The sequence below is a fragment of the Malus domestica genome, chromosome 06, assembly GCF_042453785.1.
Source record: "Malus domestica chromosome 06, GDT2T_hap1".
NCBI lineage: Eukaryota > Viridiplantae > Streptophyta > Magnoliopsida > Rosales > Rosaceae > Malus > Malus domestica.
Window position 1 is genome coordinate 32,255,310 of NC_091666.1, and position 26,193 is coordinate 32,281,502.

The window sequence follows — 26,193 nt, forward strand, 5'->3', positions numbered from 1 at the left end:
TAGCTGGAGTCACTACTATGATCTATACGGCAATATACTGCACATAAGTCGGAACCACTGAAAATGGGTCTGTACGACAAGATCAGGTGAAATATAATTATGCTCAATTCTATTCTCTCATAATAGCCGGGCGATAAATCGCTAGTCACCTACGAGTCAGAACCATAATTAAGGTTTATACGACAAGACTGTGCACTTAAGTTGGATCTAATATGAGCATATAGTGCGGAAGGTGACGTAAATAAACAGGCATGTACTTCATATCTCTGACTAATCACAATCACCCTAGGTGTAGTTTTATGAGCTCAACATTACTCAATCACATATCACATCATCAATGATTCACATGACCAAACATAACTTACCTGAACTCACATGTGCCTCCACAACACCACGTTTTTATATATATATATATATATGCAACCATGCAATGCATATTCAAAATATAGAAGCATTTGACATATTATTTCAAAGCATACTTTCTTTAAAATGCATTTTTGGAAAATATATCAAGTATATAAATATATACTGAAAACAAAAGCCCACTCACTGTACGTCGACGGGTCGTAACCCCCGAGTCGCCCGTGGATACGCTCGTCCTCGGAATAAGTCTCACCTATATACGAATTAACTATAAAAACGTTATTTTAAAGCACATAGACAAAACTAGCTAATAACTTTTCATACATTGCTCAAAATGGGTATATGAATATACCACAGTAATCTACACAATTCCACGAACCTACCCAAATTTTCAAAATAATTTTTTTACCCCGCATGCGCCGCCACGCGCCGGCCAAGGCACTACAATACGTGCTGCCACGTGCAGAGGATCCTGACGGATCCTTCAACGGCGTCAGGAATATTCTGTTAAATCCTAACGGTAACCGTCAATCATAACTGACGGCGTGAGAATATTCTGTCATACTTGACGGAATATTCCTTCACCTCCTACCTCTAGCTCCGACGACCATCGCCGACGCCGGAAACTGGGTAAAACTTCAAACTCACTATTCTCCTTCGTTTCTTCACCATTTTTCATGCAATTGGTACCAAAATGAAGTTAATAACATGTAGAATCACGTTATACTACTTTTAAGCCTTGAATTCCACTAGAATCTACCTGAAGAAGCTCAATAATCCTGTTGACTTTGAAAAGCTTCGATCTCAGCCCTTCGACGTCCAAACTCTTCCAACGAACTACCTCAAGGCTCGTGATGACCTCCTTAAGCCTTCTATGTGCTTAGAATTCCCTGAAATGCAAGGTTTTACGTGTGCATGAACAGTGCACAAAATCGGGGTTAGTGTTTCTCGGGTTTTCGACGCATTCCCATCCAAAAAAGGGTATCAATAGACTCAGGAGGTTACAATGAACAAGAACCTTACCTTTAAAGCCTCGATCTGTGCTCGAGGGTGAGCTTTGTGTCTTGTCCGTACGTAAGGGAAAGAGAGAGAGAGTCTGAGAGAGATGAGAGGATACGGGAGAGGAGAGAGAGTGAGTATTGTGTGTGTGAGTTCCACGTGGTTACTAACCAACCAAGGAAAAATATCAAGTCTCCAAAACAAGTCAACACCCACACCACAACTTTAACGTTCAAAGGTTAGAACTGTCATTTCACACTGTCAGAAATCAATTATTCGGGACGAGCTGTGACAATGTTTACTTTAATAGTATAGTTAGTAAAAACATGAAACAAAATAATCTAAATTGCCTATTAGAAATTTTTTTTTTGTCAAACATCAAAGAGTGAAAAGACAATTTGGTCTTTGATCACAAAAATAAAATTATTGGCAGGAATGTAATCTCACACAAACAGAATTTTATTGGTTTTTTTTTTCTCAAACCTTACCTACATATCATCATAGCATCTCTAATTAAAAAATAAACATAAAAAACTAACATTTCTCTATTTTTTTGGGGAAATTTTTTGAAATGTCATATTGACACACCCCGTCCCGAAGGAGGGCGTGCTGGCCGTCACGTGAGAGTGACGTAACCATTTACACAGTTCGGAAGCTTTAAAAAAAAAATTCCAATTACTAAGATAACACACCCGAGGGTGAGTCCTACTTTTGTGAATTCTGTCAGAACACCGTTGGATTCCTCGTGGCCACCAAAGCTCTGCTAACTTGAACCTGGAGGGGCGCAAAACAAAATTGAGTGGGTCAGTAAAACAAAGTTTTTCGAAGACTTTTCATTTAAAACATTTATAACCCCTCACCGTAAAACCTGTATACTTTCCCAGAAAATAGCATATATATAACATATATATAAGCAAAAAGCTCAAATCTCAAACCTTTAACACTTTTCAGAAATATATATATATATATATATAGATATATAACCATATGAAATCTCAAAGCTTGAATCCCAAATCTTTAACATTTTTCAAGAAAAACATGCCATGCCATAAATCAAAATATAAATCAGGTGAAATAAGGAATCAATCGGAGACCCTGCAGTTGGTCCTATACGATTAATTCAATAGCTCAATATCTCACTAAGCCGGAGTCACCACAGTGACCTATACGGCCCTACTCTGCACATCACTCGGAACTACGTAAGGTAGTCTATACGATGAAAGGTGTAAAATACGCTCTAGTGCTTCTCTCATCATATCATCAGCGCGCATATCTAAGGTCACCCACCAGTCGGAACCCCTCTAATGGTCTGTACGACTGGCATGTCGGAACCCTCACATGGTCTGTACGACATCCACCTACTTGGATCCAAGGCGAGCGTGCGGTGTGGTGAATAATATAAGCACTAACACCTAGGGTGCAGATTATGAGCTCAAACATCTCAACAACAACAATTCAATGAATAAACGAACTCACCTGACTTACCTGTGCCTCCACAGCACCATGCAACATGTATGCATCATATATCAATCATATAACTCATATGAAATTCACATTTTCCAAATAATTCTATGCATGGCATTTTCAAAACATAATTTCGCATAAAAGCATTTTTTCTGGGAAAAACAATAGTATATAGGTAATACGAAAACAAAACTGCCCACTCACCTGGAGTTCGCCCACAACTCCCTAGCACCGTACATCAAGGCGTCATGACGATTAGCGCCTAGAACAACAATCAAATCCAACCTCAGAAATTCTGCCGATAGAATACATAACTTATATAAGACACGTCACTACGTAGTTCGATCCGGATGATCTGCAATTCAGATTTCAAATCCGTAACTTCCAGAGGTCCACAATATACCTCTAGGACAACATCCTAAAATTTCATTACCATCCAACGGTCGGATCTTCGTCAATTTCCAAAACTAAGTGACGGTTAACATTCTATTTTATGAACTTACAACTTCAATTCCAGAAGATCCGTAAATCGGATTCCCAATCCGTAAGTTCCTATAATCCTCAAATATTACGTATTACAACGTATCAAAGTTTGATGACGATCCAACGGTCGGATCGTCAATTCACATTTTCATCTAACCACGAATCGTAACCAACTTAGGTTCAATTATTCAATTTACGTCCATCAATTATCAAAACAGAACCTAGAACCTTAATCACAAGCTAATAATGACATTGGCGGGCCATTGGCCACGTGCCGCCGCGCGGGCCGCCGCGGGTGGCGGTTGGCCGCCCCCGGCTCGCCGGAAAATTCAACTATTTCCAAAAATTACCAAAATTTGCAGATTTGAAGATCTCAATGAGTAGAACAACTTTCATACCTGAGACCAAGGCCAATTTGGCCTGGAAGTGCTTCAATTTCACCAAAACCGTGAAGAACCCTAGAATTGGGTGTTTCCAATTCGACCTTCAAACTTGTTCCAACGCCTCAATTACCTCTTGGGCTTTGTTTTAGGTCCTAAGGGAATGCTAATGGTGTTAGTAATTGAAAGAAAACATTTCAAAATTTGGAGAATTTAAACAAAAGGGTCGCGGCACCCGTAGGGGTGTTCTTCGCGAAATCACAACGAAATTCAATGATTCTTGGGGTGAAACGTGAAGAGGGAAGGCCTAGATGATGATTAGGAGTGGTACCTTGATTCAATTCGTCGGAAAATTGGACGAAAATGGCGAAAACCCGCCGATTGGAAGTCGCGGGTCGCGCGGGTATACGGGTTGGGGAAAACCCATTTCTTCCTTCTCTCCTCCGCTTCTCGCCCTCTCTCCTTTCCTCCTTTCCTTCCTCTAGTTGGTCAGCTTCTCCCTCTCTCTTCTCCCCATTCGGTCTCTCCTCCTTCTTCTCCGATTGGGCAGCTTTGCCCAATCCCTCTTCTTTTCTATTTTCTTCTCACGCACACACACACACACAAAACTTTCTCTCATCCCAACCATCCATTTCATTCATCATTAAATCTGGGCCGTCCATTTTCATAAAAGAATTTCTATATTTTACTAAAATTATAATTCCTTAAAATCCCAACTTCAAACTTTAATAACTTCTTCGATATAACTTCAAATCACGAACCGTCTGCGCCCACGCGTCCGTAACGACGAGTACTACGGGGATATGTCAAGAAAACAAATCTTAGATGGCACGACATGGTGATTAACCTCGAATAATGCACGTACCTTCAAAGGGCATTTTTGTAAAATCCTTTATTAAAACTTTAAAAATTCTTAAAATTAGGGACGGGCTGTCACAATCTACCCACCTTACAGAAATTTCGTCCTCGAAATTTACACAATCTTTACAATCCGTCAATATCCATGAAACAGCCCGAAACACATCTCTCTCATTCGATTCTTTGATTTCTAAGTAGCTTCTTCCACTGAAAGATTCCTCCATAAACTTTCACCAAACTCATAGTCTTATTTCTCAGTACATCATCTTTCTAATACAAGATAGGCACTGGCTCCTCATCATACGTCAAATCCATATTGACTTCCAAAGGTTGAGAAGGTATCACTCGTGAAGGATATGAGGTTTAATGTCGAAGTATCGAAACATAAAACATATCATGCCCTTTCATCGGCTCTGGAGGCAACTCAGCCCGTACGTAACTTCACTGACTCGTTCAATGATCACAGATGGTCTGACGTATCTAGGACTTACTTGTTTTTCTTTTTTAAAACGAATCATACTTTTCCAAGGTGATAATTTCAAAATCATTCGATCACCTACATATACATCCGGTCAGTGGCATGTTTGTCTGCTAAGCTCTTCAGCCGATCCTGGCCCACTTCCAGGTTAGACTTAATTACTTGAATATTCCGAATAGTCTCATCCACTAACTCAGGGCCTTGAATACTATCCGTCCCCAATTCTAACAATTTCGAAACACAAGACATAGCTTTACACGGCCTTATGGCGTTACTCTAGGGAACAAACTGAAGGGACCAACATACCCAAGAAGTTTAACAGATCCCAAATCTCTTTTTCCATAAAACAAATAAATAACTGTTGCGCTTATCTGGAAAGGTTGATGTTCTCATACTGAAGTAACATACGTTGACGTCACCAGCCGATCAATTATTATTCAAATTCCAACCTAACTATTTTGTATACGAGGAAGCTTGTCCACGAAATCCATAGTAATATTCTCCCATTTCCACCGTGGAATGGGAAATGACTACATTATTCCAAAAGACTTATTTCTTTCTGCTTTAACCTGATGACTGATGATACGCCTACTAACATACTTCGCCATTCCTCTTTTCATACCCGTCAATAGTACATGAACGAATGGTATGATAAATCTTAGTACTTTTGGGATGCATTGTAGAAGTGGAATAATGTACATCGTCAAAATTGCTTTCTTTAATTCCACACCATTAGGCATAAACACTTTGTTCTTTTGCGTAGGCTTGCCATCTGATTCTCTAACTCTAAGGTCTTTCTTTTTCCCGTTATTCCTTGCTTTAAATAAATTCTTGAATTTCTTCGTCAAACGCTCGAGTATCGAGTACGATCTACCAAATGGGTCCAACTTAGAAATTAGCAAGTAAGGCTTCTTCTCGATTTTTGATACTCAACTTTACTCCAGTAGATTTCAAATCCACAAGAAGATGAACATAGCAAGCGTACCAAGCATTAATTCTCACTGGGGTCTTCCTACTAAATGCATCAGCCACAACATTAGCTTGACCACCCTCGTCACACAATCATAATCACTAAGCAACTCATTCCACCTTTGTTGCCTAAGATTAAGATACCTCTGAATAAACAGATATTGGGTACTCTTTTGATTTGTAACAATCATGCACTTTTCTTCCCATAAAGACAATGTCTCCAAATTCTCAAAGCAAAGATGATAGCTGCTAATTCCAAATTATAATTAGGGTAATTCATCTTATGAGATCCCAATGGCCATGAAGCATAGGCAATCATCCTACCATGTTGCATCAACACGCATCCAAGTACATTCAAAGAAGTATTATTATAGACCACATAATTACCACTATCGTCTGGGAGTGCGAAAACAGATGCATGAGTGAGGGAATACTTTACTTGCTGAAGCTCTACTCACAATTTTTTTTTTTTTATCCCACTCAAACTTAACCTCTTTTCTCATCAATCTCGCCAAGGGCGAAGCAATAATTAAAATCTTGGACGAACTATCGATAATATCCTGCTAATCCGAGAAAACTCTGAACCTCAGTCACAGTTCGCAATTGTTCCAAATTCTCAATCGTTGCTACTCTTTTAAGAATCCATTTGAATACCTTAAGTAGATATAATTAATTTATCCAACATTAGCATTTGCTAAACTTAGCATACATCAACGTTCCCTCAATCTTTGCAACACCAACTTTAAATATCTAGCATGCACTGCTCTAATCTTATCAATCTCGTCAATGGCAAACAATAACAACCCGGTCCAGATATCACTGGAATACTTCCTTCAGCAAACTCATAAAAGTAGCAGGTGCATTCGTCACTCCGTATGGCCTCCCAACTTGAAATGACCATAACGAGTCCTGGATTCAGTCTTATGAACATCCCCACTGTTAATCTTCAACTAATATCATTCAGACCTCAAGTCAATCTCAGAAAGTACCCAGGCGCCTCAGAGCTGATCAAATAATCATCAATACACAACAATGGATAACAGCTCTCAATCGTTACCCGATTCAATTACATAATATCAATGCCTAGCCTTAATGTCCATTTTCTTCCTCACAAATAACCCGGAGCTTTTCCAATGTGATATAATAAGTTGAATGGAACTTTTAACTCAACCTGAACCAATCTCTAACATAGGATTTGTACCTAAAAACAATTCAATAATAAAACCCACATCTCTGCCTGGCGGCAATCTAGGTAAGGCATCTGGGAATACACCAAGAAAATGTCTAACCATCTTTACATCTTCCATACTATTAGGATCAACATCATTTAGCACCATATGAACTCAATATCTTGGCAGCCTTTTGATAACAATCTTCTTTGCTCTCTCAACAGGAATAATGGCATAACTCACTCCACTTTACTTACCCCCAAAAGTAACCTCTGGTCATCCAGGTCAACAAAAATTAACTGATTCCCCATAGCAATCTAGCTTGACACAATTATACATTTCCTCTACCAGAGTCATCTTGTCTCAGAAATCTGGGATCACTAGTAAATCTATCACTTCGCCTCTGACCAGTGGCAGTAAAACTTAAGCTGGGAAAATTAGCTCTAATTTCACTTCCTTTGAAGCTCTGAGTCCTCCGAGGTCTTTGATATGACGAATCTTTAACTTTATCGTCTTATTCTGATTCTCATTCCTTTCTTATTCCTCTTTACTCTCGCTGATCATATTCTCAAAGTCTTCAAAGCCCAACAGCATCCCGTAAACTCTTGGTAAAAAGTACAATGGATAGTGATCGCCAAAGAACGCAACTTCTTCTTATCATCCAGCCAAAAACGACATAACACCTCGACCGAATTAACAACATCATCAGAATGGAAATAAGGCAAGTCTGTAAGCTTTCTATAATATTCATCCGTCGTCATTTTCCTCGTCTCACATTTGCAATTTCTTGTTTACTACCATCACAATATGCCGGGGGAATAAACTTTTCTTAAACAATTCTTTAAACAACTTCCAAACAGTTGTCCTTCCGATATTGTCGGATAACATTCCTATCTCCATCAAAATGCAGATTCATCACTCAAAAACTAGGTAATCATCTCGACCTACCTATCGGGAGGAAAATTCCCTTAACCTTGCATAATCTGAAACGCCTTTTCCCAATTGATTAAGCCATCAATCTGCTCCCTTAGGTCCTTAGGGATTCAAATTTAACTTATAACCAGTCTCAAAAGGTCCCTTCAGATAATAGACTGAATCACAATGGCAATAGTTTCCCCCCAAACTACTATATCAGGGAAATTAGGCTCATCCGAACTACGTGGCTCGCTACGAGGCGGTATAGTTCTGACAGAAGACACTAGGAAATTATCAAGATGTCCAGAATTGCAACCTAGGCTCTGATACCAACTGACACACCCCGTCCCGAAGGAGGGCGTGCTGGCCGTCACGTGAGAGTGACGTAACCATTTACACAGTTCGGAAGCTTTAAAAAAAAATTCCAATTACTAAGATAACACACCCGAGGGTGAGTCCTACTTTTGTGAATTCTGTCAGAACACCGTTGGATTCCTCGTGGCCACCAAAGCTCTGCTAACTTGAACCTGGAGGGGCGCAAAACAAAATTGAGTGGGTCAGTAAAACAAAGTTTTTCGAAGACTTTTCATTTAAAACATTTATAACCCCTCACCGTAAAACCTGTATACTTTCCCAGAAAATAGCATATATATAACATATATATAAGCAAAAAGCTCAAATCTCAAACCTTTAACACTTTTCAGAAATATATATATATATATATATATAGATATATAACCATATGAAATCTCAAAGCTTGAATCCCAAATCTTTAACATTTTTCAAGAAAAACATGCCATGCCATAAATCAAAATATAAATCAGGTGAAATAAGGAATCAATCGGAGACCCTGCAGTTGGTCCTATACGATTAATTCAATAGCTCAATATCTCACTAAGCCGGAGTCACCACAGTGACCTATACGGCCCTACTCTGCACATCACTCGGAACTACGTAAGGTAGTCTATACGATGAAAGGTGTAAAATACGCTCTAGTGCTTCTCTCATCATATCATCAGCGCGCATATCTAAGGTCACCCACCAGTCGGAACCCCTCTAATGGTCTGTACGACTGGCATGTCGGAACCCTCACATGGTCTGTACGACATCCACCTACTTGGATCCAAGGCGAGCGTGCGGTGTGGTGAATAATATAAGCACTAACACCTAGGGTGCAGATTATGAGCTCAAACATCTCAACAACAACAATTCAATGAATAAACGAACTCACCTGACTTACCTGTGCCTCCACAGCACCATGCAACATGTATGCATCATATATCAATCATATAACTCATATGAAATTCACATTTTCCAAATAATTCTATGCATGGCATTTTCAAAACATAATTTCGCATAAAAGCATTTTTTCTGGGAAAAACAATAGTATATAGGTAATACGAAAACAAAACTGCCCACTCACCTGGAGTTCGCCCACAACTCCCTAGCACCGTACATCAAGGCGTCATGACGATTAGCGCCTAGAACAACAATCAAATCCAACCTCAGAAATTCTGCCGATAGAATACATAACTTATATAAGACACGTCACTACGTAGTTCGATCCGGATGATCTGCAATTCAGATTTCAAATCCGTAACTTCCAGAGGTCCACAATATACCTCTAGGACAACATCCTAAAATTTCATTACCATCCAACGGTCGGATCTTCGTCAATTTCCAAAACTAAGTGACGGTTAACATTCTATTTTATGAACTTACAACTTCAATTCCAGAAGATCCGTAAATCGGATTCCCAATCCGTAAGTTCCTATAATCCTCAAATATTACGTATTACAACGTATCAAAGTTTGATGACGATCCAACGGTCGGATCGTCAATTCACATTTTCATCTAACCACGAATCGTAACCAACTTAGGTTCAATTATTCAATTTACGTCCATCAATTATCAAAACAGAACCTAGAACCTTAATCACAAGCTAATAATGACATTGGCGGGCCATTGGCCACGCGCCGCCGCGCGGGCCGCCGCGGGTGGCGGTTGGCCGCCCCCGGCTCGCCGGAAAATTCAACTATTTCCAAAAATTACCAAAATTTGCAGATTTGAAGATCTCAATGAGTAGAACAACTTTCATACCTGAGACCAAGGCCAATTTGGCCTGGAAGTGCTTCAATTTCACCAAAACCGTGAAGAACCCTAGAATTGGGTGTTTCCAATTCGACCTTCAAACTTGTTCCAACGCCTCAATTACCTCTTGGGCTTTGTTTTAGGTCCTAAGGGAATGCTAATGGTGTTAGTAATTGAAAGAAAACATTTCAAAATTTGGAGAATTTAAACAAAAGGGTCGCGGCACCCGTAGGGGTGTTCTTCGCGAAATCACAACGAAATTCAATGATTCTTGGGGTGAAACGTGAAGAGGGAAGGCCTAGATGATGATTAGGAGTGGTACCTTGATTCAATTCGTCGGAAAATTGGACGAAAATGGCGAAAACCCGCCGATTGGAAGTCGCGGGTCGCGCGGGTATACGGGTTGGGGAAAACCCATTTCTTCCTTCTCTCCTCCGCTTCTCGCCCTCTCTCCTTTCCTCCTTTCCTTCCTCTAGTTGGTCAGCTTCTCCCTCTCTCTTCTCCCCATTCGGTCTCTCCTCCTTCTTCTCCGATTGGGCAGCTTTGCCCAATCCCTCTTCTTTTCTGTTTTCTTCTCACGCACACACACACACACAAAACTTTCTCTCATCCCAACCATCCATTTCATTCATCATTAAATCTGGGCCGTCCATTTTCATAAAAGAATTTCTATATTTTACTAAAATTATAATTCCTTAAAATCCCAACTTCAAACTTTAATAACTTCTTCGATATAACTCCAAATCACGAACCGTCTGCGCCCACGCGTCCGTAACGACGAGTACTACGGGGATATGTCAAGAAAACAAATCTTAGATGGCACGACATGGTGATTAACCTCGAATAATGCACGTACCTTCAAAGGGCATTTTTGTAAAATCCTTTATTAAAACTTTAAAAATTCTTAAAATTAGGGACGGGCTGTCACACATATGAACTTGTTCATATTTTTCAATTTGTCATATAAACTAAAATTTTAAACAATTTGTCATACCAATTTTACAAAATCATTAGTTTGTCATCTCACCCTAACTTTGTTAAGTTTTTCATTAAATATAAGTCATGTGCGAGCACTTGACTTGTGTTTAGGGTTATTTAGGTCATTTAACATATTTTTACAAGTTTATTTTATTTTATTTACTTTTATTTAGTACAAACACTTAAATTTTTTACTTTTCTTTAGCACATGTGCATCTACAACTCCATTGATGACACACAACGTCAACTTATTTCTCATTTATACAGTTCGTATGAAATTATGTCTTCGTGGCATGCTAAAATGCAAACTCCCATTTGTGTATCATTACATATTTGAAACAGCTAGAAGAGAGTGCATTGCATGATCATTTCATTACTATCATATAAAAAATATTGTTCCATGGCCTGCGAAACCCTACCGTTTTTTTGTTGAATACAACTTAATAAAAGGGAAGTAAGGTATTAAATGATTGAAATAACCCTAAACACAAGTCATGTGTGAGACACATGACTTATATTGAATGGAAAACTTAACGGAGATAGGGAAAGATGACAAATTAATAATTTCAAAAAGCTAAATTACTTAAAGTTTTAGTTTATATGATAAATTGAAAAATGTGTACATGTTCATGTGACATTTCAAAAATTTATCTCTTTTTTATTTTATTTAGTGGGCTTCATCTAGTTAAAAATAAAAAAAAATAAAAACTAAAGTAATTCTCAATTTACTACCTTAAAATTTCTTGATTTTCAACATTACATGTATAAAATTCTTTTCATCTCAATTTAGTATTTAAAGTGATAATTCTAAAACACTTCCATATATTCATTAAACAATACATTAAAACAGCGATTAACTTGTGATTGGTGTCATGAACAATGACTAGGCATCAGTGCGTCACTTGCCAATCTGGATTTACATGGACATTAAAATAATTAAAAAATTGATTAATTAACAAAAAATTGAAAAAAAAAGGGGCTGCGTAATTAGATACGTTGGGTCCCGCGGAACTTACTCGATGATACTTGATACGTCCTAAGCCGACGTTTACATTTTCAAAAAAAAAAAAAAAAACAAGAAAAAAAAAAGAGAACATTCTGGAAGTTACGAAAAACGCCTTGGAAGCTTCCCGCTTCGTCTGGACTCTGGTATGTTCTAGTTGCTTTCGTGTCGGCCAGTCGTTTCGTCGTCCTTAAAATCTCTCCCACACTCTCCCAAGCATCCATCAGAAAAAATCAGAACGTTTCGACTTCCCGTCTCTGTTTATCTACAACCAACACAGACAGGCCAAAGCAATCGATCAACCAGAAGAAATACCAATTCAAATTCTTCAAACGCAATTGTATATATTTACCCGCCATTGTTGCAGAAAAGCTTCAGCTTCCTCCTTACAAGGTACGTCCAAGATTTCTCTTTCTTTCTGTGAATCTTTGAGTTTTTAGAGTTGCCTTGAGTTTTTAGAGTTGATTTCATATGGGTTTTTGGGTTTTGAACGAATTTATATTTGTTAGTTGCATAGCACTGCATTTCTTAAATTTTGGAAAAAGAAACGAAGAGGTTGATGAATTTCGTGAACTGGGAAAAATATGATCAGTGTTTCTATGTTTTATTTGTACGCTCTGTTTTCGCATTTCAATATTGTTGAGTTGAATTGAAAGGTACCCAGATAGGGAGTTTTAATTTGAATTTGAATTGCGTAGTTACCCAGATGAAAATCTGAATTTCGTAAATTGAGAAAAGTATGAACAATGATTCTACGTGTTGCTAGGTTGAATTCAAAAGAACCCAGATAAAATAATTTAATTTTTAGTTGAAATGAAAGAAATCCAGATTGGAAGTTTTAATTTTTATTTGAATTGGAAGTTACCCAGATGAAAAGTTTGAATTTTCATTTTCTCACATATGATGTTTTGCAGTGTTTGTTAGGTATCAATTAATTGGTGAAGGAAAATGAATCCTGATAGCTTTACTCACAAGACCAATGAGACTCTTGCCGGAGCTCATGGCCTGGCCATGGAATCCGGCCACGCTCAGATCACGCCGCTCCATCTTGCAACCGCGTTGGCATCTGATCCCAGCGGCATTTTCAGCCAAGCCATCGCCAATGGCGCTGGCAATCCCGATGCTCCAAAGTCCGTAGAGAGGGTGTTCAACCAGGCCCTGAAGAAGCTTCCATCTCAATCACCTCCGCCGGACGAAATCCCAGCCAGTTCATCCCTCATCAAAGTGATTAGGAGAGCACAGAAAGCGCAGAAGACAAGAGGGGACACACACCTGGCCGTTGATCAGTTGATTCTCGGTCTGCTCGAGGATTCCCAGATTGGGGACTTGCTGAAGGAAGCCAGCGTTGCTACGGCCAAAGTGAAATCTGAAGTCGAAAAGCTTCGTGGGAAGGAAGGGAAGAAGGTGGAGAGTGCTTCAGGGGATACTACATTTCAGGCATTGAAGACTTATGGACGGGACCTTGTTGAGCAGGCTGGGAAGCTTGACCCGGTTATTGGCCGTGATGAGGAGATAAGGAGGGTGGTGAGGATTCTTTCGAGGAGGACTAAGAACAATCCGGTTCTGATCGGAGAGCCGGGAGTTGGAAAAACTGCTGTGGTGGAAGGACTGGCTCAGAGGATAGTCGGTGGTGATGTCCCTAGTAATCTGGCTGATGTGAGGCTCATTGCATTGGATATGGGAGCTTTGGTGGCCGGGGCTAAGTATCGAGGGGAGTTCGAGGAGCGGTTGAAGGCAGTTTTGAAGGAAGTGGAAGAGGCTGAGGGGAAGGTGATTCTGTTTATTGATGAAATTCACCTTGTTCTTGGCGCTGGAAGGACAGAGGGGTCTATGGATGCAGCCAACCTGTTCAAGCCAATGCTCGCACGGGGGCAGCTGAGGTGCATTGGCGCAACAACTCTTGAGGAGTACAGAAAATATGTGGAGAAGGATGCTGCATTTGAGAGAAGGTTCCAGCAGGTTTACGTGGCGGAGCCTAGTGTTCCGGACACAATTAGCATCCTTCGAGGACTGAAAGAGAGGTATGAGGGTCACCACGGTGTTCGAATTCTGGACAGAGCTCTTGTTGTTGCTGCACAGCTTTCTAGCCGGTACATCACAGGTATGAATAAAAAATAGCTAATAATTGTGGTCAATTTTCTATGTTTAGGGATTGTGAAGCATTAATTTTGTGTAAAATTACTTGGTTCTGAAGTTTTCCTTTTTCCTTTTGCTTTATAGGGCGACATCTCCCTGACAAGGCGATTGATCTAGTTGACGAAGCTTGTGCGAATGTGAGAGTCCAACTTGACAGCCAGCCTGAAGAAATTGATAACCTCGAAAGGAAGAGGATGCAGCTGGAAGTTGAGCTTCACGCACTTGAGAAAGAGAAGGACAAAGCTAGCAAAGCTCGTCTTGTCGAGGTGATTACTTCATCCATAACTTAATGATTTGAGAACATTTGTCTGATGAAGTCGCAGATATTTTTTTCTATTCAATTTCTAGATGGTTTTTGTTCTTACGTTGGTTGTTCTACCATTTTATTCTTAGGTGCGAAAAGAGCTCGATGAACTGCGAGACAAGCTACAGCCGCTGGTGATGAAGTATAGAAAGGAGAAGGAAAGGGTTGATGAGCTTCGAAAGCTTAAGCAGAAGCGTGAAGAGCTCTTGGTAGCGTTAGCAGAGGCCGAAAGAAGATACGATTTAGCTAGGGCCGCAGACTTGCGTTATGGCGCTATTCAGGAGGTGGAAACCACCATTGCAAAACTTGAAGGTAGTACCGACGAGAACTTGATTTTGACGGAGACGGTTGGACCAGAACAAATTGCAGAGGTAGTAAGCCGTTGGACTGGCATACCTGTCACGCGGCTTGGCCAGAATGACAAAGAAAGGTTAATTGGACTTGGGGAAAGGTTGCATAAGAGAGTAGTGGGGCAAGAGAGGGCAGTTGAAGCTGTCGCCGAGGCGGTTTTAAGGTCAAGAGCGGGGCTAGGAAGGCCACAACAGCCTACCGGCTCCTTCCTGTTCTTGGGTCCAACTGGTGTTGGTAAAACTGAGCTTGCGAAGGCGCTTGCTGAACAACTTTTTGATGACGAAAATCTGATCGTCAGAATTGACATGTCCGAGTATATGGAACAACATTCCGTTTCGCGCTTAATTGGCGCTCCCCCTGGGTAAGTGCATTTGTAGTTTTCTTCACTCAAGCATGTTTGTGAGCTCAGCTGCAGCATTATGAACTCCGACTCATTCATATTTTACAGGTATGTTGGTCACGATGAAGGCGGGCAACTCACAGAGGCCGTGAGGCGGAGGCCTTACAGCGTTGTGTTGTTTGATGAAGTGGAGAAGGCCCACACCGCCGTTTTCAACACTCTCCTCCAAGTCCTGGATGATGGAAGACTAACTGATGGACAAGGCCGTACAGTTGATTTCAGAAACACGGTGATCATCATGACTTCGAATTTGGGGGCAGAACATCTCCTCTCCGGTTTGATGGGCAAGTGTTCGATGCAGGTTGCGCGTGATCGAGTTATGCAAGAGGTATCATCTTTGGCTACCATAATTCTGAATTATCGTGCTTCGCTTGGTTCTTTCAATACTTAACAAGTTTGGTTCCTGAATAGGTGAGAAAGCACTTCAGGCCTGAGCTGCTGAATCGTCTCGATGAGATTGTTGTGTTCGATCCTCTTTCTCGCGATCAACTGAGGAAGGTTGCCAGACTGCAAATGAAAGATGTTGCAGTCCGACTGGCTGAGAGGGGCGTCGCGATGGCAGTTACAGACGGAGCATTGGATTACATTCTAGACGAGAGTTATGATCCCGTAAGTATCAGCTTCGCGAATCCAAAACCTTTTCTTCTGCTTCACTCCTGTATGATATGTAATGCTAACCAAGTACTCCATTTCCCCTTCCAGGTTTACGGTGCTAGACCTATTCGGAGATGGCTCGAGAAGAGGGTGGTGACGGAGTTGTCGCGGATGCTTGTGCGAGAAGAAATAGATGAAAACTCGACCGTGTTCGTAGATGTAGCGCCAACGGGAACTGGGCTGCTGTACCGGGTTGAGAAGAACGGAGGGCTTGTCAATGCGGCGACAGGGCAGAAGTCGGATGTGTTGATCCAGGTCTCGAATGCCAACGGGCCAAGGTCTGATGCAGAACAGGCTGTTAAGAAGATGAAGATTGAGGAAATTGATGAAGATGTTGACATGGATGAGTAAACCTTCCGTCTTAAACTCGTGAAAAGATAGTGAAAAATGCAGAACAGTTCCGGCATCAAGTGTTTTAAGAGTGTTGTTTTTGAGTTTCTCTTGTATAATAAAAACTTTGTATTCGTAATCCGTACGAAATTTTTTTTTTTGTGCTTCGGTGTATCTTATGCGGCCGGAATTTTAAGTCGTTATATCTTTTGTTACTTGACAAAATTTAGTTATGTCTTTTTGTTATTGGACTTGATCAAAGATTTAACGATTAAAATTCATATGTGATTCGTCAGAATGTATGCTAAAATTTATGTTATATGCAGTCCACCTTTTTTTAGCTGGATTTCTTCACACTTGAACACAATAAAGGGACCTTATTTGATTAAATTAATAAAACTAGAAGCAAGTTAATTTCATTAATTCCATATGGCAGAAATAAGTTAATAAACAAATGCTACACCACATGTGTGGCTTCATTAATTCTTTTGAGTTTTATTCTTGGGAAAGTATTTTTCAAGCGGGATACTTGATGCGTTAATTATAACATTGAACGAGTTGATACGCACAATTATTACAACACTAGAGGAATTGTTTATTTTCTTGTCAATTGTATGTCTAGTGATTTGGTCCCACGAGAGTAGTATGAAGAAATAAGTGAAGGAAGATGAGTCGCCAATGCTATAATATCTAATATTCTGCCGCGTAGAGTTTTTAGATTTGATCAAAATTGTCATGAAAAATGTAGATAACCCTCTATGGCTTAAACTTTTAAGCTTTATCCTTTAGATGTGTTGGTGGGCTCCATCTCTATTATAATGATATAGATAAGATATGTAATATGTGATAAGTAACATTTGATCATTACAGGTGTTCTTAGATTTCTTGTTTGGGCGCATCATCTATTTTTTGTGGGCTTGTACATTCAACCCATGCCTACTTTACCACAACTACCATGATTATAGCCAGAAATATTTTATAGGATTGATACGACCATCCCAAAATAACTAACGTAACGGGTTTGCTAAATCTTAGAGCAAACTCTCTACACGATTATTCAATAAAACTCTATCAAACTAAGTCAAGCAAACTCCAAACAAATATAAAACACATGAATACAAGCTATGCCTTCGAACGAGAGACAATGGTTCCATTGAGACGTTGTAGTTGAAGCCTCATAACCAATTAAAAGAATTGAGTTTTAATGAAAAGAGCTTGGCTTAAGTTTGTTTTAACAAAAAACCATCTAATAAGTTAATAACTTTATTTAATGTAAAGGACTTGAAAGTTATTGAAAAAGACAAAATACAAGATAGATAGACAAAAATTAAAGCCTCATGAGTAGAAAGCATCAACAGATTTGATGCTTGTTAATGGTTGTCTCTATTTCTGATTCCTTTTTCCATTTTATTTCTGTTTCAATTTTTTATTTTTTTTGGTTATGTGCAAGTAAATTCTGGAAGAGGCCAAGTGGTGGAGATGTGATGATGATTATCCATTTAATCATCTTGAATAATTATGTTTATTTTTTCTTGGGTTAACTATACAAAATTGATACTTTGAAATTCTTCAAGAAAAAAAATCAAATAGTTAAATATATTTCTATAAGTAAATAAAGTTATCAATTATAAACACATGAAATGTCTCCAAAATGTAAAACCTTAAAAATGAACATTATTTCAAGAACTGAACATTACCACTGTTTTTAGAACTTAGCATTGACACTACCACTATTTCTAGAACTAATTAACATTGACTTTTTGTAGAACTGAAAAATGACAATTTTTAAACTAAACACCATACTATCACTATTGTAATTCCAGAAATAATGTGAGTTATTTTGGTTTAGTTTCAGAAATAGCATTGGTTATTTTGCTGTAGTTTAAAAAATAATGTTTGTTTTATTCCATTTCATAAATAGTGTAGGTTATTTTGGTTCAATTTCAAAAATAATGTGAGTTATTTTGCTATAATTCCAAAAATAGTGTGAGTTATTTTGCAGTAATTTCAAATTTGTGAGTTATTTTGGTTCAGTTTCAGAAATAGTTTGGGCTATATTGGTTCAATTTTCAGAAATAGTGCGTAATTTTGTTGTAGTTATAGAAATAGTGCAGGTTATTGTGGTTCGGTTTCAGAAATAATGTGACTATTTCGAACTTGTTTTCAAAAACTACAAAAAAAAACTGAGAACAATGTATATATGTATGAAATAAAAGCACTAGTCTTAACCAAAGAAAAAACCAATCAATCTCTTAACTTTTTAAGTTACACAAGCTATACTCATCCGTATACTAAGAAAAAAAAAGCTATACTCATCATAGTTCACAATTATAAATGCAGATCAAACTAAAAACAAAATTGATTGTTTAAAGAACACTGGAATATGAAAGGACCAATTGGTTAATGCACGAGTTGAAAAAAAAATTGATTGACTGTAGCAACCAAACAAAACCACAATATGATAAGCTACGATAAAATAAACTCATTTTATATAAGTTGTTTTCTACTACATCCTCCAAAACCTTGACATGTACAACAAGATTTCATTGATCTTCTTCACCAATTCATATGATACACAATCAAAAGACAAAGCAATTCTTATAGGTAGGTCTAATCTAAGGTTAAATAAAGTTCGTTAATTATAATCTACTGAATTCTGAATAAACAAATACCAAATTAGTGAGGCAGGGTGTTTTGGTGCAAGATCATAAGAATTTTCAAGTTTCAAACCCGAGTTTATAATTTGAAACCTCGTTGTTTTAGGGATCAAAATCCAGCTTATTAGTTTAAACGTTGACAAAATGTTGCATGCTTCACATTGATTTTGGTTAGGGCATGTTGGATGAAATTTTTGTATTGATTATATATATATATATATATATATATATATATATATATATATATTTTATGTTATTGGGTTAACAGGGGAAACCTAATAATCTAATGACTTTGGCCTTTGCCATTCATGAGATGCCAGGTAGCAAGCAACAATTGTATAATATGATTGATTGATTTTTTTTTTAAGGAAAACTAATGAAAATGGTTTGAAAACTTTGAGTTTTAATCAAAATGACAAAAAGTGTTGTAAGTAAATAGTAACATGAGTGACTTTTTAGAGTAAAAATATCATTTTCATTAAAAATGAACAGTAACGAGAGTGTTTCGTTAAAACTCTCTATTTTTCCCGCAAATCATATCCTCTGCTTTTAAATATAAAATAAGGGTTTGATATGAGTCGGGTTGGCCTTTGGGCCTTTGTGTGGAAGATGGTGCTGATTACTGCAGTAGCTAAAATGGAAGACTAACATACGGAAAACTAACAATAGAAATCATTTAGTATTACGGTTTAGTGATATTCTTCTTTACTTATAAGTGAGAGATTTTAAGTTCGATTCTCACCAAAAAGGCAAATTTGAAGCATAATATTGCTAGCTCATTGTGCTGCTAGGCCCATTCCCTTTCTATTGTTTGGTATGCAGACAGGACGGGACGAGACAAGACGAGACGGAATGGAACGGAGATGGAGCAAAGATGCCCTCGAATGGAAACAAGGATGAAGAAGAAGGAGACGGAGAGGTTATAATTTTGTGTTCCACGGATGTGGAACGAGTCGTTCCAGGGAGGTGATGTGGAACGAAAATTCACCCAAAATTCGTCATGTGGAACAGCGCGTTCCACCCGTTTTAAGCCCACCAAACGTGGGATGGAACAACTCGTCCCACTCCGTTCCGTCCTATCCCACGTACCAAACGGTTAGAGTAGATAATATCGTTTTTTTTTATAAAAAAACAACAGAAGAATTAAAAATTGTCAAGGATAAAACTGAAAATTCATTAAGGTATTTTGGTTGGAGTATATTGATTGGACTGATTTAGATTGAACTTTGTTCTAACTATTAAATAAAAAATTTACATGATTTTTTATTAAAATTTAAAATTTTGAAACCCCAATCTTTATTTTTCTTTTGAAAGAAATAAATTGTCTTCGAACAACTTGATCCAAGTTGAGCAAATTCAAATGTAGTTGCATGGGACATTGTAGTTGAAGCCACGTGTTCCATATCTTCGTGTTCAGCCTGTAACCACACTTACAAATGGAGGTAGATTGTATGCCCTCATGTTTGGATGCCATTTCTATCCCATCTTATTTTGTAACGATTAAGTCACGTCAACATTTTATATTAATTTTTTTATAGAAATAATAAGATAAAAAATAATAAGAATATAAAATGTTAATGTAACTTAATTGTGACCGTACAAATAAGAGAGGTCGAGAAAGACACCCAAATAGGAGGGCAGACAATCTATCTTCCTTCCAAATATAGGAAAGAGATCATTTCTAGATCTTTTATCCTGTAAAAGTAGCTTGCTGAATTTTTTGTACTGTGTTTGTAAGTACGCTGTCATTGTCGGCATCCATGCAGGGACATCAGTCCGATCGTTTAGTTAGAGCAACTCCAGCCTTGCTGGTTGCTCGGGCGTCAGGCGAGGAGAAAGGGCCCTCGGGCCGGTGGGAGCAAATCCAGCGGGGAAGGGCCCGAGTGAGGGTGGGAGGTCGAGCGAAGGGGGGTGGGGAGTCGACGGGCCTGTGGCCCGAGGGTTTTGTAATTTTTTATTTTTTTTGTGTCAGAGAGAGAGAGAGATAGCTTTTGTAATTTTTTATTATTTAAACAAACATAAAAAACTATTATTTTTATTGCTTATTGACAGGGGGGAGGGTTCCAAGGGTGGAGATGTAAATGGCAATTACTGTTCATTAATGGTAATTACTATTCATTTAAGGCAGTTACTGTTCAATATGGTGGATTGAATAGTGGATTGCCAGGGGGGAGGGCTCCATGGGTGGAGTTGCTCTTAGATAGCCCCTAAAGAACAGACACCATGACTGAGCTATTCTTTGACGATGGTGATTGTAAACTAGCTTTCCTCTTGATTACATATAGTTTTAACGAAAAACTCCTGATACTATTTATTTTAATAAAAAATTATATTTTTACTTTAAAAAGTTAATATTGATACTATTTACTTACAACGTATTTTTGTCATTTTCGTTAAAACTTAAAGTTTTCAAATAATTTTTATTAGTTTTCCTTTGATTATATGTATCTGAAAAAATCTATTATATTTCAGTGTATGATCCCGATGAATAATGAAGGGAGTCAAATATCTGTTGATTAAAGATTTAATGAACAAGAACCTCCAGTGCACATATCAGTTATAGAATATTACAAGTTATTTGAATGGCGAAGTATCGTACATTCGAGAATGAAAGTCTTGTATTGTTTGAGTGTATAAAAACTTTGAATCTCTTGAGTCATTGTTCAATTACTTTAAATTGCTTGTTCACAATTGAATATAGTATCGGTGAAGAAGGTTGGGTTTCATCATAAATTTATTGATAATATGGGAAGTAATTCAACTTCTTATAAGTCCTTGCATGATTTGATTCCGGGTCAATGTGGAACTTGTGGAGCCAAAAATATTCACTAGGCGCCACGTGGTTTTTTGGACAAAAGAGAACAAAAATACTCTTGAGGCATACCGCGAGCAGTGGGCAATCATCTTTCAATCAAGTCAAAAGTGCCCAAAAAAGGTAACAATTAAAAACATCTTTCATCAAATCCTTTCTATAAGGTATTTTCCAAAACCTAGTATTTTCTATTTCATTATTTAGCTAATTAATTAGCTAAATAATATATACCTACCATATCTCCTAAAATCATCCTTAATAGTCAATAAAATCACCCAAATTAATAGTCAAAGCCGGCCACCATTCTCATCCTCACCTTTCCCATTTTTCTTATTAAAATAGTCATTTATTTTTATAACCACCCACTTATTCTTTTCATATTTAATTAGCCAATAAATTGGCTAATTAAACATGAAATTGAACCAAAAAAAAAAAACCCTTTAGTGGCCGGTTACCTTTATTCAAAATTGGGCAAGGCCTAACCCTATAAATAGGCACCTATCCTCTCCAAAAATCAATTCCAACACTTTGGCAAAAATCCCAAAATTCTCTAAACACTCTTTCTCTCTAAATTCTAACTTTGGCATCGGAGGTTCTTCGGCCAAAGTCCCCCCTTTCATCGTGGGCGCGTGAGGCTCTTGGCCTTAACCTAAGGTGTTAATTGTTTTGTAGGTGCAAAATTGTCCAAGATCAAGTAGGAAGAAATTTGCATCCACAAATTGGTGCTTTCATTGAGAGTTGAAATCCATACTCGTAGAAGACTCTCGCACAAAAAAGTTTTTTCTTTATTGTCTAATCCATTTGAATATTTTTCATACGTTCTTATTATTAGAATTTTTTACTTGCAAAGGTTCTTTGATAAAACGTATAAGCAAAATATAATGGCTAGAAATTTAAAAAATTCCACAAGTGAAAATTCTAATGTTCAAGAAATGGGATTGCGGAGATCTGTGAGGCTAAATGCGACAATAAGTGGAGCAGCACCACCACCACGAGTTTCCACCATGGGAACTACCACGGTGGCTACCTCGGTAGCCACCCGTGGCGAGGTCCATGGTGCCTTCACCACGGCTCGAGCCGTGCCATCCAAGGCTAACGGCACCAAGGCCACGACCCAAGCCATGTCACTCCAAGCCCAACGTGAATTCAACGCGTTTCCAAGCCAAGCCCAAGTCTCGCACCCATGTGCATCACATTCCGAGCAGCCTGCTCCCGATGAGCAGCCCACTCCCGTGGTCCAGCCTGTTCCCGACGAGCAGCCTACTCCAGTGGTCCAGCCTGCTCCCAACGAGCAGCCTACTCTCGTGGCCGGTGCTCCCGACGAGCAGCCCACTCCCATGGTCCAGCCTGCTCCCGACGAACAGCCCACTTCCGTGGCCTAGTTTGCTCCCGCCAAGCAACCTGCTCTCGCAGCCCAGCTTGCTGTCGTGACCCAGCCTACTCCCGACGAGCAGCCCACTCCTATGGCCCAGCCTGTTCCCGCCAAGCAACCTGCTCTCGCGGCCCAGCCTGCTCCTGCCAAGCAACCTGCTCTCGTGACCCAGCCTGCTCCCGACGAGCAGCCCACTCCCGTGGCCCAGCCTGCTCCCGTCGACCAGCCCACTCTCAAGGCCCAGCCTGCTCTCGTGGCCCAGCCTGCTCCTGTGGCTTTCCAAGCAGCCCAAGTCGGCCCAAGACTATCTCAACTGTCTGGACCTACCATCGAGCCGGGGGCATTCTCACCATATTTTTTCGTGGATTTGACATTTCCCAACTTAAATCTTGCGCCCGGAGTCTACCATCCTTCCACTGCCCAAGAAGGCGTATTCCTTCCAAGCTCTTCCAATCCAAATGGCGAACAACACTTGTCTCGACAAGTCATAGAGTTGACGAGCGCCCTTACACAACAGACAACCTTGGTGAATCAACTTTTGCAATGCATCGGGATCCAACGTGCCCTGGACGAGGTATCCCGAAGTAGGACAAGGGCAGACGGACCTTTCCAGCAACGTCCCGACAAGCAGCCACTCGACCAGCCACGAGTCGAACGTTTGGGCAGTGTACATTCTCGTCTTAGCACGCGGAGGAGCATGCACTCTTGACTAGGCCCACGGATGAGCATACATTCACGGTTGGGGTCATACTCTGATAGTCAACATGAGCAACCTTCCGGGAAAAGTGTCCATTCGCAGCTAAGCCCACAAGGAGCATCATCCACCTCACATCAGAGTAGGCAGCACGACGGACGGAGAGAAGCAGTCACTCAATCCAGCTCAAGTTCAACGAGCAGCCTGCAAAGAACTCGCTCGCCTGCTAGGAACGCACCACATGCACTGCATCCGCGGCATAGACGAGCCAAACACATGGAAGAGCAGCCTAGACCAGCAAGTCATGGCTGGGGGCAACCGAGAGCTCCGCTACTCCCAACAAAGGCAAATTCAGGAAGAAGTAGAAAGACTCTTGACCAAGCGATTGCATGATTTCCAACACAACGAGGTCACCGACGAGGCACTACGACGGAACATGACCAACATAAGCAGGTCACCCTTCACGGACGAGATCGAGCAGGCAGAGCTTTCACGCGAGTTCAGCATGCCACATTTCACATCTTTCAAAGGGGATGAAGACCCGGAGAGACACTTAAAGCGCTACCGAAGCGCAATGATCCTTTATCGAAACAACGATGATCTCATGTGCAAGATATTCGCCACCACTCTACAAGGCGAGGCGCAAGATTGGTTCTACACCCTGCCGCCACAATCCTTCCGGAATTTTTACGAACTTTATTTGGTTTTCACCAAAGAATATTCATCATATCCCTCGATCAAAAAGAAGTCTGACCATTTGTTCAACGTCAAGAAGAACCCAAATGAGTCATTTCGCGACTATGTGAGGAGGTTCAAAGTAGAGAAGGCAAAAATAGTCAGATGCAACGACTCGATAGCTAGAGCAGCCTTCCAAAAAGGACTTCCAGCAGACCACCCGCTATTCGGAAAATTGATCATGAAAGAAGATCTAACTCTGGCAGACTCTTTTGCTTTGGCAGAGAAGCATGCACTTTGGGATGAGGCTCGCCAATGCATATTCAAGGACTTGAAGAAGTACCCGACATCACCTCCCTAGAAGCAGCGGAGGACTTATTCGCATGTTTGACAGTATCTAAAGTAGCAATAAGCTCTACCATCATGCGAGAAGAGCTGGGGGCCCGACTACCTGTATTCTACAGTTACCTGTTTTCTACAGTTCAAAAGCTTTCCTCGATGCTATTAAAAATTCAAAAACTAACTTTGGCGATAATTGTTGTAACCCAAAAGCTTAAGTTTTACCTTCAAACGCAAGCAGTCATCATCATGACGCACTATTCCGCCAAATCCAAACCGGCGACGATAAAGGCGTAGACCCTGGCAGATGCAAAGTTTTCTGACGAATGCAACAACTTGGCCCAACGACGCCCCGAAGGCAGCCGAACACACTTTAGCCACACCTGCTCCCTCAATGGAGATTTCTGGAGTTTGCATGTCGACGGCGCATCCAACTACGAAGGCTCGTGAGCAGCCGTGGTTCTTGCCACCCCAGACGTTTCAATGCTCAAGCAGGCGATCACTCTAAGCTTCAAAGCATCTAACAACGAAGCAGAGTACGAAGCCCCACTAGCAAACCTTCGAATGACAAAAGACTTGGTGGTGAAAAAGCTTTCCATTCATTCTGAGTCCTAGCTAATCACCAGCCAGACTACCAGGGGCAAAGGCATGATGATCGTGGCAACCGACTACTTCACCAAATAAGTAGAAGCAGAGCCCATGACGATCATGGTTCAGACGGACATAGAGCGCTTCATATGAAGGAGTATCATTTGCCGATTTGGCATCCCTTAATCCATCATCATCGACAACGGCCCACAATTCGTGGGCAAAGATTTAGCGAAGTTCTTCCAAAAATATGGCATCAAGCAGCACATGTCTACACTAAGATATCCTCAAGGCAATAGGCGGGCCAAAGCATCCACTAAGATGATCCTCGACTGCCACAAGAAATCCCCCACCAATAAGAAAAGAAAATGGCCAGACGAACTCCAAGGATGTCTATGGGCATATCGCACAACCAAAAGATGAGCAACCGAAAAAAGATGGCCACAAGCTTAGATCTAGCAAAAGAGAGGCGTGAACAGACTATCACTCACATTGTAGCCTACCGGCATCAGCTCCTCTCCAGCTACAACAAAAAGGCTAAGATCCGGAAATTCCAGCCCGGAGATCTAGTCATAAGAAAAACCTTCATCACTGCCAGCAGAAAAGGCTCAAAAAATATAGATCATATATGGGAAAGTCCGTACAAGATCAGCAGAGTATGTGGCAAGAACAATTACACCCTCGCCACCATAAAACGACAAAAAGATCGAAAAACAGTGGAACGCCTACAA

At 39.9% G+C, this 26,193-nt stretch overlaps 1 protein-coding gene and 2 long non-coding RNA genes across 4 annotated transcripts; 1 reads left to right on the top strand and 2 right to left on the bottom strand.

Moving 5' to 3' along the window:
* Positions 1-954: 954 nt before the first annotated feature.
* LOC139197133 (uncharacterized) lies at positions 955-4,245 on the bottom strand. Of its 2 annotated transcripts, XR_011582261.1 has the most exons (7): positions 4,021-4,245; positions 3,708-3,844; positions 3,031-3,088; positions 2,055-2,136; positions 1,387-1,459; positions 1,124-1,253; positions 955-1,026 (listed from the first exon to the last, which is right to left on the bottom strand). It is a non-coding gene; the product is annotated as an uncharacterized lncRNA (long non-coding RNA). The 2 variants fall into 2 exon arrangements; XR_011582260.1 differs by lacking the exons at positions 955-1,026; positions 1,124-1,253; positions 1,387-1,459 and having other exon boundaries at positions 1,806-2,136.
* A 3,664-nt stretch (positions 4,246-7,909) lies between these two features.
* On the bottom strand, positions 7,910-10,723 carry LOC139197134 (uncharacterized). Its single transcript, XR_011582262.1, has 4 exons — positions 10,492-10,723; positions 10,179-10,315; positions 9,502-9,559; positions 7,910-8,605 (listed from the first exon to the last, which is right to left on the bottom strand). It is a non-coding gene; the product is annotated as an uncharacterized lncRNA (long non-coding RNA).
* A 1,515-nt stretch (positions 10,724-12,238) lies between these two features.
* LOC103409766 (chaperone protein ClpB1) lies at positions 12,239-16,464 on the top strand. The gene is made up of 7 exons (XM_008348559.4): positions 12,239-12,543; positions 13,065-14,251; positions 14,371-14,552; positions 14,680-15,302; positions 15,390-15,669; positions 15,753-15,950; positions 16,044-16,464. The coding sequence occupies exons 2-7, from the start codon at positions 13,099-13,101 to the stop codon at positions 16,344-16,346; spliced, it is 2,739 nt and encodes a 912-aa protein (XP_008346781.1). The 5' UTR covers positions 12,239-12,543; positions 13,065-13,098; the 3' UTR covers positions 16,347-16,464.
* Positions 16,465-26,193: the final 9,729 nt, after the last annotated feature.